Here is a 16,213-nt window from a genome sequence, read left to right on the forward strand (position 1 = left end):
CTAGTCAGAGCAGAGCAGGGGTTCAAATTCAGGGGCGTCTCCTGTCCCAATCTTACGACACCATGCTGCAACCCCCCCAAAACAAACATTCCCCCCCCAACAACAACAAAAAAAGAAAAAAACCCTCCACCACCGAAGAAAATTCTTAACGGAGTCAAAGAGGCCAGTTAAAACATCTCAGCATTTGGAAGGCCATACAACTGTAGGCAAAAGAATGTATTTATTTGATGATCTGATCATGGCAGAGATGGAATGGTAAAAAGACACCATGCAAAGAAACTGCATTAATGAAATCATTACATGTGTGAGAGGATTTTTGGGGAACTTACCCTTCCTCCTGGGGTGATCCTTGACAAGACATTCTGTGTTCCTGTTTTTTAGGCAAAAAAAAAAAAAAAAAGTGGGTGGGAGTTGAAAGCTTGATATTTGGCTCATGCAAATCAAACATCTTGGTCTCCTTCCAGTATGTTTGTGCTGCTCCTGGGTCGTTTAGAGTTCCTGCTGCCCAACCGAACTCCTCCGACGCAATGCTCTTACTTCTCATACCCCGCTTGTCCTTTTCTGGACAACTTGGCTAACATCGTGCCGTGAATCTTGAGAAAAACGTCTGGTAAAACTGGCCAATTGTGGTGGCAGGCATACAGGGGACCGACAGAGGGGGGGCGGGGGGGTTGGTGGGGTGAGAGAGGGAGAGAGAACAAAGGAGGGAAGGGGTTCTTGCCATGACCAAATCAGGCCGCCCCTCTCCTGCTGTGACAGGACATGTAATGTCCACAATTCAACTGGAACGTTTCCGGTGGACGCCTGTGAACCTCCTAGGCCCCTGACAGAACACTTTCTCAAGTCCTAGTGACTTCTAGGCTCGTGGTGCAATGGGATCCATGCGGATGAATGAAAGGGATTTAACCAAAAATTAGTTCATTCCCAGCTCAGGTCTTCGGAAGGCTTCTGGGTGTCCCGTAAGGACAGTCCAGCGAGCCGCACGGGCTCTGAACGGGGGGTGGGGGTGGGTGGGTGTGTGTGTGTGTACACACAACCGCTGCGGAAAAGCAAGAAGCAGATGAAAACCCCAGGCCCACGTGGGGCGTGGGGACCAGACTCGGAGAAGGCAGATCAGGAAGCTGGAAATTCCCCCTTTGCCTTGGTGTTTCAGCTTCTGGCTTTCCCACTTCCCCAAGTCCCCCGTGGGGGTGCACACAGCGCTCCCTAATTGTCTAGAGCTGGTCACCCCAAGGGCAGGAGGACTAGGGCGAATTCTCAGAGACCCCTGGGGACCCCCACTCAGCCCTCTCGCCAGGCCGCAGGGCAGCCGGGCCCACCGGGAGCCGGCAGCTCCTCCCTCCGTGGGACCCCCTAAGGGCAGCTCGGCTCCTAGGGGGTTGCTGTCCCCCCCACGTTGCCCAGCTGGGCGTGAAACAAGCCAACTTTCTCCAGCTGTTGGGTTTCTCTTTGCAGCGTTTACATTGGGGGGAGTTCAGGGTCAGGAGTGCGTTCGTTCGGGGGCGCTGTTTAAGGGCGACCTTGACCTCGGCTTCTGCACCACCGGCGGGGGACATCGCTGGGGCCGCCCCAGACCTCCTGCAGGAAGGCGGATTGAACTCCCCAGTTTGAGAGCCGCCGTGTCCCGGGCACGGAGACCTCCCTCCCCGCGGCCCCGCGGGTGGTGGGCCTCGGGTCCCGCGCACGTGGTCCCGGGGGCGGGGGCGGGGGCGGGGAGGTGGGGGGGGATGAAAGGGGCGTGAGAGCCCGAGGCTGGGGGCGGGAAGTCGGGAGGAGGGGGAGGAGAGGAAGTCCCTCGTGGCCACCCCAAGGGGAGGGCGGGACGGTGCCTGTGGGGACTCGGTCGGGAGGCGCGGGGTGGGAGGGCCCGCCCGGCGGTCAGTCCGAGCGCCGAGGGGCACTGACGACGGGGCGCGCGCTCTCCGAGCCGACCCCCCGCGGAAGGGGCGGGGACGGGGGCGCGCGCGCGCGCGGGGCCGCGGGCGGGGTGACCCCGCGGGCGCGAGGCAGCGGCGCGCGCCGGGCACTGAGCGGGGCGCGTGGGGGGAGCGCGCGCGCGAGGGGCGGGGGGGGGGCGCGTACAGGCGGGAGCGCGCGGGGGGGGGGGGCTGCCCCGGGGCGGCCCCCCCACGTCGGGGCGCGGCGGGCGGGCGGCGGCGGCGGGAGCGCGTCCCGTCCGGGTCCCGAGGAGCCGCCGCCGCCGCCGCCGCCGCCGCCGGTCGCCAACATGGCGGACCTCGAGGCCGTGCTGGCCGATGTCAGCTACCTGATGGCGATGGAGAAGAGCAAGGCGACCCCGGCCGCCCGCGCCAGCAAGAGGATCGTCCTGCCCGAGCCCAGGTACCGGCTCCCCGGGTCCGCGCCGCCGGCCCCCCCCCCCCCCCCCCCCCCGCGGCCGCCAGCGACCCCCTGCGTCCGGGGAGGTCCGGGCGCTCGGCTGCTGCCGCCCCGCGACTTTTGGGGAGTGGGCGCTGCGGGGCTGGCCTCGCGGTCCCCGGGGTCCCCGTCTCAGAATCGGGGCGGCGGAGAGCTGTTGGGGGGACGCGGGGAGAGCGCGCCGCCAAGTGCCCCGCGCGCAGCGAGCGACGCCCGCCCCGGCGAGGGGCCGCGGGAGGTGGTTGTGACTTCGCTGGATCCGCTCCGGACGTGTCGCCCCTCTGTCCCACCCCGGTCTCCGCCCAGCCCCATCTCGGGCCATCCTGCGAGCCTCAGCCCTCGGTGCTCCCTGCTCCCTCGCTGGGGTTCCCTCCTGCCCCATCGCTGTCCTCCCCGGGTGCTCCCTTCCCCGGCTCCTGGCGGGTCCCCCTTCCAACTCCAGCCTCCCTCCGCTCCCGCCGGGCTCCGGAGCCGGGAGCGCAGGTGGAGTGCCTTTGGTCCCAGGTGCTTGAGCCGCAGTTTCCAGCGCGTGTTCCCCTGGAGCTTCCATAGTCTCCAGTCAGCTTCCCACCCTCCTCTCCCCTCTGCTCTGTGGCCCCGGCAGGAAGGAGTGGATTGGGACCCGCTCCGTGTTCGTTTTGGTGCCGAGTGCGTCACCTGAGCTGCTGCTCCCCTCAACTTGCAGATCGGCTGGCGGCACTTTGTGAAAAGGTTGAAATAGGATTCCCTTAGAAGTGCACAGGGCAGGGGTGCCCCCCCCCCCCCCAGGCAGGGATTTATGGTTGAAATGACCCAGAGAAGGGCCCTGGGGAATTGGCAAGGGGCTTGGTGAGGGCCATACCAAGTTGTCAATTTTTTTTCTCGAAAATGGCTTATGACGGACGAGCTAGTAAAAGACTTTGCTAGTTCATATTCTTAGCAGAAAATATCCCTCATCAGATTAATGGTGAGTTTCTCCTGGTGTAGCAAAAGCATTAGAATTGCATCCCCCCCCCCCCCCCCGTTTCTTTTCCTAAATGAACACCATCCCCAGTTTGTCCAGGGAATGTGGCTTCTTGACCCTAAGGAGCTCCTGGTAGACTTCACGATAACAAGGGACATCATCTTGGCAGTGACTTTGAAGCCATGCCGTTTTGTAAAATATTGCCATCGACACCAAAGCCCTTCTTCTGTTGGAGAGCATCAGGCCTTGAAGCATCCTACTCCCCAAGATTGCTTCCATGATGCCTCGACAGAAGGAAACAAAATCTTTCCGTATCAGCCGCTTTGAGTTGGTGGCCGTGAAAAGCCAAATTGTGTAAATGAGCACGGGCTCGCTCCTTATTTTTTGGCCTCCTGGCCCCGCTGAGCCCAGGCGTCGCTTTGGTTTTGCGGGATGGCTCTTTGGTGAGCAGTGCCAGGCGGTAAAAAACCGGGGCGAAGGGCAGACCCTTGGGAGCGTTGTGAAATGAACACTCCTGTTGCAGGCTGGAACCCATCTGAAGCTCACTGACAAGTCAGTTCTGTTTAAAATTTCCGGCACATGGGAAGGAAACGAAGTACAACAAGAACCCCCCAAATCAAGCCTGAATTTCATTTTTTTAAAAACTGCGTTTCTCTAAATGGGGTATAAAATGCTGAATTCCTTTTTCTCCTGCCTTTCCCACTCTTCCCTAAAGGGCCCTACATATATAGTTCCTCTATATAAATTTAATAAATAAAAACTCAAGCCGAAACCGGTTTGGCTCAGTGGATAGAGCTTCGGTCTGCGGACTGAAGGGTCTCAGGTTCGATTCCAGTCAAGGGCATGTACATTGGTTGCGGGCACATCCCCAGTGGGGGGTGTGCAGGAGGCAGCTGGTCGATGTTTCTCTCTCATCAATGTTTCTAGCTCTCTGTCCCTCACCCTTCCTCTCTGTGGAAAATCAATAAAATATATTAAAACAAACAAACAAACAAACAAAAAACTCAGGCAGTTTTTTTGGGGTGTGTGTGAGATACATAATATTATTAAAATTAGGAACTTCTGCTAATTTTTCTTTTTTTCCCCCTCAATGTTTCGAACTTAATGTGACTTCTGCTTTTTAGTCTCCCTAAGAATGTACTTACGTGTGAGGGTATTCACTTCCTTGTATAAATGCCTTTATTTAGGCGGTGTTCTTGAGCAAGGCTTTTTTTTTTTTTTCTTTTAAGGCAGAATTAGTGACTGCGAGCATATTTCTTACGATATTTTAGAAATGAGAAACATCAACAGGAGAGTAATTTTAGGAAACAGCTCCTTAGCAATTGATATTCTGTTGCTATTTTTAAAACAGACTCTTGAGTTAGGCAGTTAGGACCTCCCCCAGGGATTCTCATTTTTTTGATTTGTTTGTTTTGGTATTTATCTCAGTGGCTTTGGCTTTAGATTTGTAACGTGACCCTTTACACCAGTGGTTCCCAACCTTTATTTTTTGGCCATGCCCCACCTAAACATCTCTAAAATCCTGATGCCCCCTCCCCCCTCATGATACAGCATCCTTATTATTAAAAAAGTGAACTCCTATTCACGTGGAGGAAGCTGAAAAGGCCATTAGCTTGGTCTAAACAAGCGTCTAAAGAACATGGCATCCACGAAAGAGAAAAATAAAAGAACAAAAGGACAGTTGAAGTCCTGAGGAAGACATCACTAAGAAATTGTTAAAAAAAATAAGAAGAATATGAAATATGAAGTGATATGAAAAAATAGCAAATCAAGTTTCAAAACATATACTAGAGAACTGAAATGCATAAATATGTCACAATATATATTTATATACTGTATACGAGGCCTTTTGAGCCATAAGAAATGCAAAAAACTTCTCTGTTAATAACCCATTCTTGAATTGCCCCCCTTAAAAATCAAATTGCCCCCCTGTGGGGCGTGTGCCCCAGGTTGGGAACCATCCCTTTACACTGTGACCACCACTGCTTGGGCTGAGTTAGGATTTTTTTTTTTTTTTTTTTTTACATTGAGATTATCAGGTGAAACATCTTGCAATTTTTTTCTACCCCTGGATGGCAGTTAGCGGCCTGCCTGCTGGATTTGGGGGTGGAAGGTTGGGGGATTTCTAGATACGGTAAGAAAGTTAACTTCATGTTAAAATGCCTCAGCGGAGTGAGTCAAAAAGTCTAGTGTGATTTCACTCTTTCTGTAAAGGTTACTGGTCAGATGTTCTGTGCTTCCTCCTTCATTTTGGAGCGATCCATGTGACCTCCCCGTCTTGGGTAGAGAGAGAGGTTAGCTGTGTGGCTTTGGTATCTAAGTGAGAGACATAAAACCAGCCCCTGGCTTCTCACTGGTGACTTTTTATTTCCAGCTGATGGTTTGAAGTCACCACCACGGTCTTCTGTGTGTGCTTCCTTATTTTAGTGACTTTGCCTTTCCCCCCAGTTTGAAAAGAGAAAAGCAACAGAACGAAACAGTATCTGGCTGTTTTCAGTGAAATGCCAGGGCTGCATGCCCCTGCTTTTCCGAGGGGGCGAGGGGGGTGGAGGGAGGGGGATGGGATATCAGAAAAATGGAACGTTCTGCCCAGAGGAGATGGTACTTCTGTGAGATCGCAAGAGGCCACCGGTTTGTCATGTTGACACATTATTCAATTAACGGACCCCTGAGCGTAAAAGCTGACTCTTGGTTCAAATCAGGTAGCTGCTTATTTACTGAAACATTTGTGGAGCTAATGAAGCTGATAATGGGACCTATTGGGAAGAGTAAGCTGACCCGGGGACTCCCTGTGCAGGCCCGGCGACAAACACCACCAGCATGGTAGAAAAGAAATACTTTTATTTAATAGGGTCCGATTCATAAGCCGAGGCCTGCAGAGGGTCAGCCTCCGAAGTAAGGCCTGGAATGATCCAGACAGCTTTTGCTTTCGGCGCATTCCTCTTCAGAAAGAATGAAGTTTGGTTGACTGGAACTCCCACGCGGTGGCAAGAGGTTGAGTGACAAGAAACTGATCTCTCCCCGGAGGTGTCATCTCTGCTTCTGTGGACTTTTAAAATTTTGGATCATCAGTTGCAAAGCGAAGTATTCATACAGTATGATAGGAAGGCCTGAAAACAACATTTAAAAAAAATATATATTTTATTGGTTTTTTACAGAGAGGAAGGGAGAGGGATAGAGAGTTAGAAACATCGATGAGAGAGAAATATCCATCAGCTGCCTCCTGCACACCTCCTACTGGGGATGTGCCCGCAACCAATGTACATGCCCTTGACCAGAATCGAACCTGGGACCCTTGAGTCCGCAGGCCGACGCTCTATCCACTGAGCCAAACGGGTTAGGGCTGAAAACAACATTTTTAAGATCCCTTTTCACTTCCGTGGATCGGTTAGACCACGTGTCCTCAAACTACGGCCCGCAGGCCACATGCGGCCCACCGAGGACATTTATCCGGCCCGCCAGGTATTTTTGCCGTTTTGTTTTTTTACTTCAAAATAAGATATGGGCAGTGTGCATAGGAATTTGTTCATAGTGGGTTTTTTTTAAACTATAGTCCGGCCCTCCAACGGTCTGAGGGACAGTGAACTGGCCCCCTGTTTACAAAGTTTGAGGACCCCAGGGTTAGACCGTCTGTAAGGAGATTTGTGAGATTGTTTCTCACATTCATTCAGTACATGGTTGTAGAGCCATTTCTCCGAGCCACCCAAAGGGGGCGCTCTGAGGAGCCCTACCTAGGCCACAGCCCCTTCCTTCGCCAGCTTACCTTCTAGTGGGAAATGCACAGAGTTGAGTCAAGAAAGATGCTTGCTCCAAAGTGAAGTTGCTTGAAGATCCTGTAGCATCTGGACGGCTGTGATGAGTCCGAGTTCAGAGAACACGTTACGTTGGCTCACTGTTTTAACAAGACGTTGTTCACGAAGGAGCTCTCTAGCCATAATGTACATAGTGATGTCACGTGGGAGTTTGCATCTTCCTATTTGTGAAACCATCACATGGAATTGATCTGGAGACCGAGCTGTTTGTTTCTTCTTTAGAAGTGGAGTTTCTTTCTTTCTTTCTTTCTTTTTTTAAAATATATTTTATTGATTTTTTTACAGAGAGGAAGGGAGAGGAATAGAGAGTTAGAAACATCGATGAGAGAGAAACATTAATCAGCTGCCTCTTGCACACCCCCTACTGGGGATGTGCCCGCAACCAAGGTACATGCCCTTGACTGGAATCGAACCTGGGACCCTTCAGTCCACAGGCCGACGCTCTATCCACTGAGCCAAACCAGTTTCGGCAGAAGTGGAGTTTCTTCGCTCATTTCCCAAACCCCAATCCCTGAGTGATCGGTGGGTAACTTGAAATAGTCCTGCCTGTTTGGGGTGTAGGGATATTCTCTGCCTGCACTGTCTGTTGCACCCCTCCTCCTCCCCCCCGCCCCCCGCCCCAGCCTAACTTTGAGCTGCAAAGTCAATGTTGGAAGAAAGAATCGTTTCCGGGAAGAAAGGACTCTGTTGCTGGGAGCCTGTCTATGGATTACACAGCGGTGATGGTCTTGCTTCTTTTTCACGAAGGTACAGATGTAATTGGTACCCTCCAGCCATTATTTGTTCTGCCCTCCCAGCCGTTATTCCATTCTCGGTCAGAGCTGATTTGTGCCAGGGACTCGCAGATGCAAGTGCTGGGTGTAGCTGTCGGTTCTTAGAAATAGATGTTCCAGGGCCGTCGGCCTGGGACCTGGAGTCGGCCCGAGCCCAGCGCCGCGCTGTGGATGGGCAGCCCATTTAGATCCCCGCGAGGCCCAGGCAGGCCCATCTGTGCCAGGCAGCATCTCAGACTCGGCACCTCCTCAGCGCACTGCCTTCGGCTTTGCCAAACATCTGTTTGGACCAGGATGGGAACTTTTGGCTCAGGCACCGAAGCTCGCCGAAGGAGAGACGAGGTCTTCGGCAGCCAGGGGCTGGCCAGCGGAGTTGGGGGATTCAGGGTCTTAGAGAACAGACGCTGGGGTCCCTGTAGCCCTGACCAGGAAGGGAAAGAGAACTTGAACTTCCATGAAGCAGCAGTATAATAACTACCATGTATCGCGAGCTCGCCCTCCACCAGGCAGTTCGCAAATGGGTACCTTCCCTCCCCTCTGTCATCCCGGGAAGCGGCATCGGCCCGTTTTACTGATGGAGCAGGTGCCCAGGGAGGTTTATATAAGAGACCTCTGCCCAGTGCCAGCTGAACGTGGCTCCGGTCTCCCTGAATCCGGGTTCTCTCTACCTTGCCGTGCCCTCTCTCGGACATGAATGGACATGAATAATGAACACCCGCGCCTCTTATTTTGCAAGGGATGGACAGAATAGCCATCTTTTTGTTTGTTTGTTTGTTTGTTTGGGGAGAAATCACTTTGCGGCGTCTCCATCAGCTCCTGGCGCAGCGTTGGAAAAGTGAGGACGGCCCTCAGATAGAGCGGCTACTCCCCCGGGACCACGCGAGCAGTAATTATGACTAAGTGAATAAGCAGTTTGTTCCTTATTTCCCATGAGGAGCGGGAGGGTTAAATGCCTGTTCTGTTTAACACAAAAAGTGCAATCTTGCCGCTCTTAATGAGAAATTGTATAACGGACCGCTTCTCCCCCGGGCCCCCCTTCAGCCTCCAAATAATATTTCCACAATTAAGAAAAGAGGGCAGCTCCGGCTCCTTCCCGCCCCTCCCCGCCCCCTGCCCTCTGCCCCCGAAATCCCCATTTCTGGGAAAAAGGTAAAAGGGCAAGACAGTATTTTTGTCTTTCTTGGCCGTAAAAATCGCTTTCCATTCAAAGAACCGTCCTTTGTGAATCAAGCTGTGTGCCTGAAGGGGAAGCTGTGTGTCTGGCCCTGTTCTCCCGGGCCCTGGCCGCGGGGAAATGGGAATGATTTAGTTAGCCTCTTTTACTTTATTATGAAGTCATCTGTATGGTAAGTCATTTGCATGCTAATGAGGCTGCATGTCCCAGACCTGCCTCCGCTGCTGCTTCTATTTCTCGCTTCTTTATCCTTCTCTGTTTTTATCATTGATTAGAAGTCAGAACCCCTGGGTCTCTTTTTGATTACTTCGGGGGCCTAACGTGCAGGAGAAGTGATACGCCGGCTCCTCGCTCACGTCCCCTAAACGTTCCTTCTAATTCGGGAAGTCTTCTCCGAGGTCGACTGGGCATCAGCTTCAGCGTGGAGGGTAAACATGTTCTAGTACTTTGTACAGGATGCTGTGGGAGAAGCCCGCCAGAGGAATCAATGAGATTGGTGGTTGGTAACCGTCCGCCTTGACCCAGCCTGGGGCCTGCACTCCTGTTTGCTGCCACGTCCTTCTTCCAGGCTCTCCGGAGCCGGAAAAGGTGATGATGTGAAAGGAGCCAGGCCAGACCTTCACCCTTAGTGAACCTGAAGGCCAGCTGTCATCGCTGGCCCCTCGTTTTCCTGTGTCCTCTCTACTGTATGATGTCAGGCACCAATAAAAGAGAAAGTTCTAGATTAAGAGCCAGGAAACATGGGCCTGATATCACTGGCAACTTGCCACAGGGTCTCGGTAAGTCACTTCCATGTCCCCGATTCAGTTTCCCTTCGGTACAGTGTGATAGCCATTCATTTCTGATCCTGAAATGTCCCAATAAAAATCTCAGTCTCTCTGGGAGCCTTTTCTACCCATGCCATATGTTTGTAAACAGGAGAGAAGCCCCATTTCAGACACAGACAACTCAAGAGAAAATGATTGGAGGGCGTATGAAAAGATGATTTTCTCTCCACTGCACCACGGGGTGGTGGTGGATGGGATTGTGTGCAGGACAAGATGTAACGCCTTCTGAAAGCACAGCATGGTGGCAGGAGTGAGGCAGTGTTGCACGGAGACCCTTGTGCCATGCGCTCTGAGGGACCAGTTCAGGAGGCAGGACTTCTGAACAGTTGAATTGTTGACATGTCAGGGAAGAGCAGATGTTGACCTTAGACCCGGAAGGAGGTGCATTCCCCAGATTTCTTCTCAGTTTTCTTCCTCCAGCTCTGTTGTGGCTGTGTGTCTAGAACCTTCTCCACATGGTGCCTCACTCGGTTACTCTTCTTTCTTCTCTTCCTCTCTCCATTTATTTTCTCCCTCCCTCCCTCCTTCCTTCCTTCCTTCCATCCATCCATCCATCCATCCATCCATCCATTCATCCCTCGGGCTCTGGGCTATGTTGGCTTCAGTCTGAGTTCACAAGCGTGCTACCCTTGACTCTAGAGAACTAAGCAATTAGGAGAGTTGACTTCAGAGGTCTTGGCTTTGGTAAAATGCACCAAAAATCATCCTCCCAAAGCAGCAGGCTTCAGTGCATTGAGCACAAGGCGACTCATTCCAGACTTCCTTAGACACCAACAGGTCGCGTATTCCTAACGTAACGTGTAGTGCCTCGTGCTTGCAAAGGTCTTGGCGGACGGCCAGGCGAGCCTGCACGGGACGGGTGACTGCCCTCTGACATCGGGGCCACCTTGGAGGAGCGCCTTTCTACGGCGTTCGGGAGTTCTCTTGTAAACCCTCCGTGCACCCGTCTCTTCCTGTCACTTTGTGGTCATGCAATGCAAGATCTCCTTCAAACGTGGGAGACCTTCAAATATTTGAAGGCAGCCACCCTAGCCTTTCATAGGAAGTTGTGCCCAGTTCCTTGGGTCATTCCTCATGTCACGCTGATGCCTGCGTGTTCTGGAATCTCTGCTTGTCCGTCTGAACATCACCTGGCTAAGGAAGACCACTCAAGCTTGCCCTGGCTGGCTTGGCTCAGTGGATAGAGCGTCAGCCTGTGGACCAAAGGGACCCAGGTTCGATTCCAGCCAAGGACACATGCCTGGGTTGTGGGCTTGATCCCCAGTGGGGGGTGTGCAGCAGGCAGCCCATCAATGATTCTCTCTCATCATTGATGTTTCTATCTCTCTCTCCTTCTCCCTTCCTCTCTGAAATCAATAAAGAAACATATTAAAAAAAAAAAAAAAAGACCACTCAAGCTTATGAAGACTAAAAAGATACCTGCAAAATTTACTGTGGTGAATTCAGTGATGGCAAAGCTGGTCACAAATCCTATTTCAGGGGTGTGCTCCAGTCCCTGTAAAGTCCCATTCTAGGGAGAAACTCTTTGGTTCCTCAAATGTCTTAAAATTCATTCCAGCAGTTTGATTAGGGGAATAAGGTTTCCATTAGCCGGAATCTGGAAGCTAGACACGGGGCCCTGATTGTCATGTACTTAGTGCGAAGCAAGTGCTAGGCACACATAATTTTTAGATTGTCATGAGCTAAACTATTTTAGGACAAACACGAGCTTTAATTGTGTTGAAGTCTCCCTGTGAGGGTTTCGGGGTGTATGTTGCACGTATTCGAAGACTTCCAGCTCTGTTCGCAAGAAAAGGCAGCCGTTTCTTCATTTTCAGCGGCACCGCTTTCCTGAGTAATACGCTCTTGGTTTGTGCTTTGTGTAATTAAGTCAGCCCACTGCTGTCCGTTATCTTATCTAGAAAGATAACGCCGGTTATATTTTCAGGCCATTTCTTCTAAGTTTTCTGTGTCTGTATGGCTTTCTGATAAGGGCTTAAGTTAAAAATGAACTAGAAAGTTCCACGGGAAGGCATTTACACAGCTGCGAGATACTGCCGACTTTCACTTTGCCTCGTGACTAAGGCTGTGATGACATTTTAGATGTATCTTTTAAAAAAACACGAAGCTTTTGCTGTGTGGTATAGGGGCGTTTCATCCTCCGGTTAGAAATGGAATGAACCCTGGTGGGCGAGGTCATGGGGCTTTACTACACGTCTTTAACGGGCCACACTCTTTTTTTCACCTACATTTGCTACATCTTCCCTTATAACTGGGAAAGGAATTATGCAGGGACTCTAGCCATGACGGCATTAAGGATGGAGTGTCAAGCTTTTATGTTCTCTGTACTTCTTTTCTTATATTATAATGACGCCCTGACTGGGAAAGAAATGGTACGGTGACTCTCGTCATGACCACGCTAAGTATGGAGTATCGAGTTTTTGTTTTCCATTTAGGACCTGCTTCCTCCTGTTTTGTTTTCGGTGGCAGTGGAGGGAGGCTTTTATTATTTATGCAAAACTTCTCAAATAGAATTGGTCTAGAAGGGAAAGGTGTTTTCTGCACAATAGCAATTTCTAAGTAATGAATGAGAAGTTACTATGTCAATAATCTTCCCTCCCCACCCTACCCCAAACCCCCACAAAAAAAAAAGGAAAAGAAAAACTGAATTTTTGTGGTGAGGAATTTCTTAGGGTTTAGTCATTGGGTTGATTGTTTTATTTTTTGTTTAATTTCGGGTGGAAAACCACTAGTATCTTTGTGTTTCTGTCCTTTAAATCGAGCGACCTTATCGGGGATTGATGTTTTAAATTATTTTTTAAAATCAGGTTATTTTATTTTTAAAAAGCATATTTTTTCTCTGATCATTTCATCCTGGAAGAGTTTAATGAGGTAGATGGTGGAAACTGCTTCAGATGAGATTGGAGTTTCAGGTTAAGCCCTATGGCTTATGCAGGCGTCCTCAAACTACGGCCCGCGGGCCACATGCGGGTGTTTTTGCCGTTTCGTTTTTTTACTTCAAAATAAGATATGTGCAGTGTGCATAGGAATTTGTTCATAGTTTTTTTTAAACTATAGTCCGACCCTCCAACTGTCTGAGGGACAGTGAACTGTTTAAAAAGTTTGAGGACCCCTGGCTTATGGTTACCTCATGACTCTGTGGGGTCGGTCGGATATATGATGGCAGAACAGACAGCAAAGCGAGACTCTCCCGGAGTGCCTCAGTGGTCCTACCAGTTCTCACTCCATTTCTCCCACCCTCAGGAAACTCTCTTGAAACCGGCGTATAACTTGGATCGGTATTGACACGATCATGATGGGAGATTGACGTTTGGACTTAATATTTAGATCTGTGTGTGTATATAACTTATTAAACCCAGTGACATCTTATACCCTATTTTATATTTATGTGATAGATTTAAATTTAGAGGAGAATAAAACCTCCACTAATATTTATAGAGAGCTTTTTTCTAAAAATTTTTTTAATTGATTTCAGAGAGGAAGGGAGAGGGAGAGGGGGAGAGAGAGAGAGAGAGAGAAACATCCACGATGAGAGAGAATCATTGATCGACTGCCTCCTGCACACCCCACACTGGGGATCGAGCCCGCCACCTGGGCATGTGCCCTGACCAGGAATAGAACTGTGACCTCCTGGTTCATAAGTTGACGCTCAACCACTGAGCCACGCCGGCTGGGGCTTAGTGCTTTCTAGTTTTACGTGTATTAACTCTTTTTAGTTCTTACAATTCTCTGTAGTAAGTAGAAATGAAAAAAAGACACATTTATTCTAGACTTGTCCTCGATGTGGAGATGTTGAAAGGTGTGTTTTGCTTATTTGGGGGGAATACTGGCTGTCTGTCCCCTCACACACTCGTGTCTTTCCTGTGGTCTTGGAGGCGACCCTCAGCCTTCAGCCTCACTGCCCCGAGCATCTCTCTGTCTCTTACTGTGAAATTCACGTCTGTCAGCCAAGTCGGCCTGACCAACCGACTTAGAGGCTGGCGGTTCTTATTTTATTTATTTAAAAAATATAATTTTATTGATTTCACAGAGGAAGGAAGAGGGAGAGAGAGATAGAAACATCAATGATGAGAGGGAATCATTGATTGGCTGCCTCCTGCACGCCTCCTACTGGGATCGAGCCCACAACCCTGGCCTGTGCCCCTGACCGGAATCGAACCTGGGACCCTTCAGTCCGCAGGCCGACACTCTATCCACCAAGCCAAACCGGCTAGGGCTGGCGGTTCTTATTTTAAAATCAAAGACCCCTTTGAGACTCTATGCAGCTAGAGGCTCCCACTCCCCAGAACGCATGAACTCACATAGTAAGTAGATGATCTGAAAGCCAAACTATAACGAAAATGTCAAATCTGCCACTTTCCACGCGACGCTCACTCTCCCAGGAGCCTAGATGCCCGAAGTCCGAGTGAGCAGCGCCTGCTGTCCCACGGGTTGCCCCCTGGAAGTGGCGCGGCCGACGGAAGGTGGCACCGCCCGCACGGGCCGTGGCCCGTGAACGGGTCAGAAGGGGGCTTTGTGGCTTTCAGCTCCAGCTGTGGCCAAGCCATCTCTCCCCGGGGGCCTTCCTGGATGTGGAAGACGGGGATCCCCTGCCAGTCAGCGGCTTGGGTGGCACTTGTCTTTCCGTCTTCCGTTGTTTGATATTCTCATGGGTGGCCGGCCGGCCTCCGCTGGGTTTGGTGATACGGTCACTGAAGCCACGGCCAAGGCCAGCCCACTCCCGAGCCTTTGGCCTTTCTCTGCCCTTGGTGTTACGTCCTGACTAAAACTTGTTGTTCTCCGAGGGCAGGCTTTCCCACTTATTTTTAGATTCTTGAAAACATCTCCACGATACGCAACATCTCCGTTTTTTTAGAAGGAGGAAGTTCAGGTTCAGAGAGAAGCTAATTGCTCAGGGGCACATGGGTAGCACAGGGCACCGTTGAGCCTCAGGGGAAATTCTGTGCACTTTAATAGACACCCACAGACTCTCTTTTGCCATGGGAGTCATCTCAGAGAAGAAGGTTCTTCTGTTTGAGTAGAGGAACATTGTCAGTTTCAGACGTTACCAACATAACTTGCGAATGCATTGTCTTCATTCAACGAAAGGAACCCGAAGTGATGCTCCAGTAGCTTACATATAATTTCCCTGGAGACACTGATTTAATAATAAATATACGGGCAATTCCTTTAGAGAGATAAGATGTCGGCAATTTCACGTGAGGTAGTAGGATAGTTATCCACGATGATGGCAGTGCTATAAATTAGGAGAAGCTACATGTCAAGGGCCCTGAATATCTTCTTACCCCAAACATTGTTTTGTAATTTCACACGCACCCTTATCTTAAAAAAACAAAATGCAAATCCCTCTCTCTCCCATGTCACTAGGCACATGGGTATGCTTGGCTCGAACGTACTTGTCAGTTACTCTCAATACATGAAGGTTTTGTGTGGGTTTTTTTTAATGTTGAACTTGATCATGTTGTCAGTGGCACATTCTACGCCATGATAGGAAATGAATGAGACAGGTCACGTGTTTGACTTTCACACAGAAAGGTGGTTGAGGTCACACTGGGGTGGAGCTGTGTTTGTCAGGAACTCCCTAGTGAGCCTGTTTGCGGCTGGCCCCCTGCGCCCAGCGGCACGTGGCGAGATGAATCTCAGTTGTCTGAATTGCTGCTTGATGTGCCATAAAATCGCGATTTACCCAGCCCGTGCTCAGAATCACAAGTGCTGTTGCAGGGAATAGCTTACCTGTGTGTCTTTGGACCTGTGTGTTCTGCAGAATAGACTCCCCCCCCCCCATAGAAAAGAAGTAAGTAAGATACGGGCATTTCCCCTTTTGCTAGGTGATGCCACACGGTCCCTAGATTTCTAAGGATAAACAGAACCGCATTCAGAGGACTTAATGTTATTATTTCAAGTTGTTTCGTATAGACTCCATAGATACCGCCGGGTAATAAGAATTAAGATTGTAACTGTAAATGAAGAGGTACACGAGGACGGGACAAGAGCTGAGTAAAAACCCTGGACGGTTAACATTTGAATTGGAAAGTCATTTTAAATTCCTGATGTTTTTCTTTTCAAATACATGTATGTGTCATCCCTAGTCATGGAAAAATCTCATCTCAGCGGGCGACCGCGCCGCCGCACCTGCCTCGAGGTGTGGTCAGGGGCCGGGCCAGCAGCCAGGGACCGGTGCTTTCTGTTCCGTCCGCAAGCCAACGAGCCCTGCGGGAGCTGGGAGGGGCTCCATCGAACAAGTGCGAGGCCAGAGGAGGGATTCTCCTGGCCACAGGCTGGACAGCGCGAACGTCCAAAGAACACGG

At 50.7% G+C, this 16,213-nt stretch overlaps 1 protein-coding gene across 1 annotated transcript in view; it reads left to right on the forward strand.

Moving 5' to 3' along the window:
- The first annotated feature begins 2,133 nt into the window (after positions 1-2,133).
- The window catches only part of GRK3 (G protein-coupled receptor kinase 3), an 87,073-nt gene continuing 72,993 nt past the window's right edge, over positions 2,134-16,213 (forward strand). Inside the window, exon 1 of the mRNA XM_079762604.1 lies at positions 2,134-2,340. Coding sequence (XP_079618730.1) covers positions 2,228-2,340 — 113 coding nt within the window. The 5' untranslated portion in view covers positions 2,134-2,227. The remainder of the gene's footprint in view (positions 2,341-16,213) is intronic.

The sequence above is a fragment of the Cnephaeus nilssonii genome, assembly GCF_951640355.1.
Source record: "Cnephaeus nilssonii genome assembly, chromosome: 22".
Lineage (NCBI taxonomy): Eukaryota > Metazoa > Chordata > Mammalia > Chiroptera > Vespertilionidae > Cnephaeus > Cnephaeus nilssonii.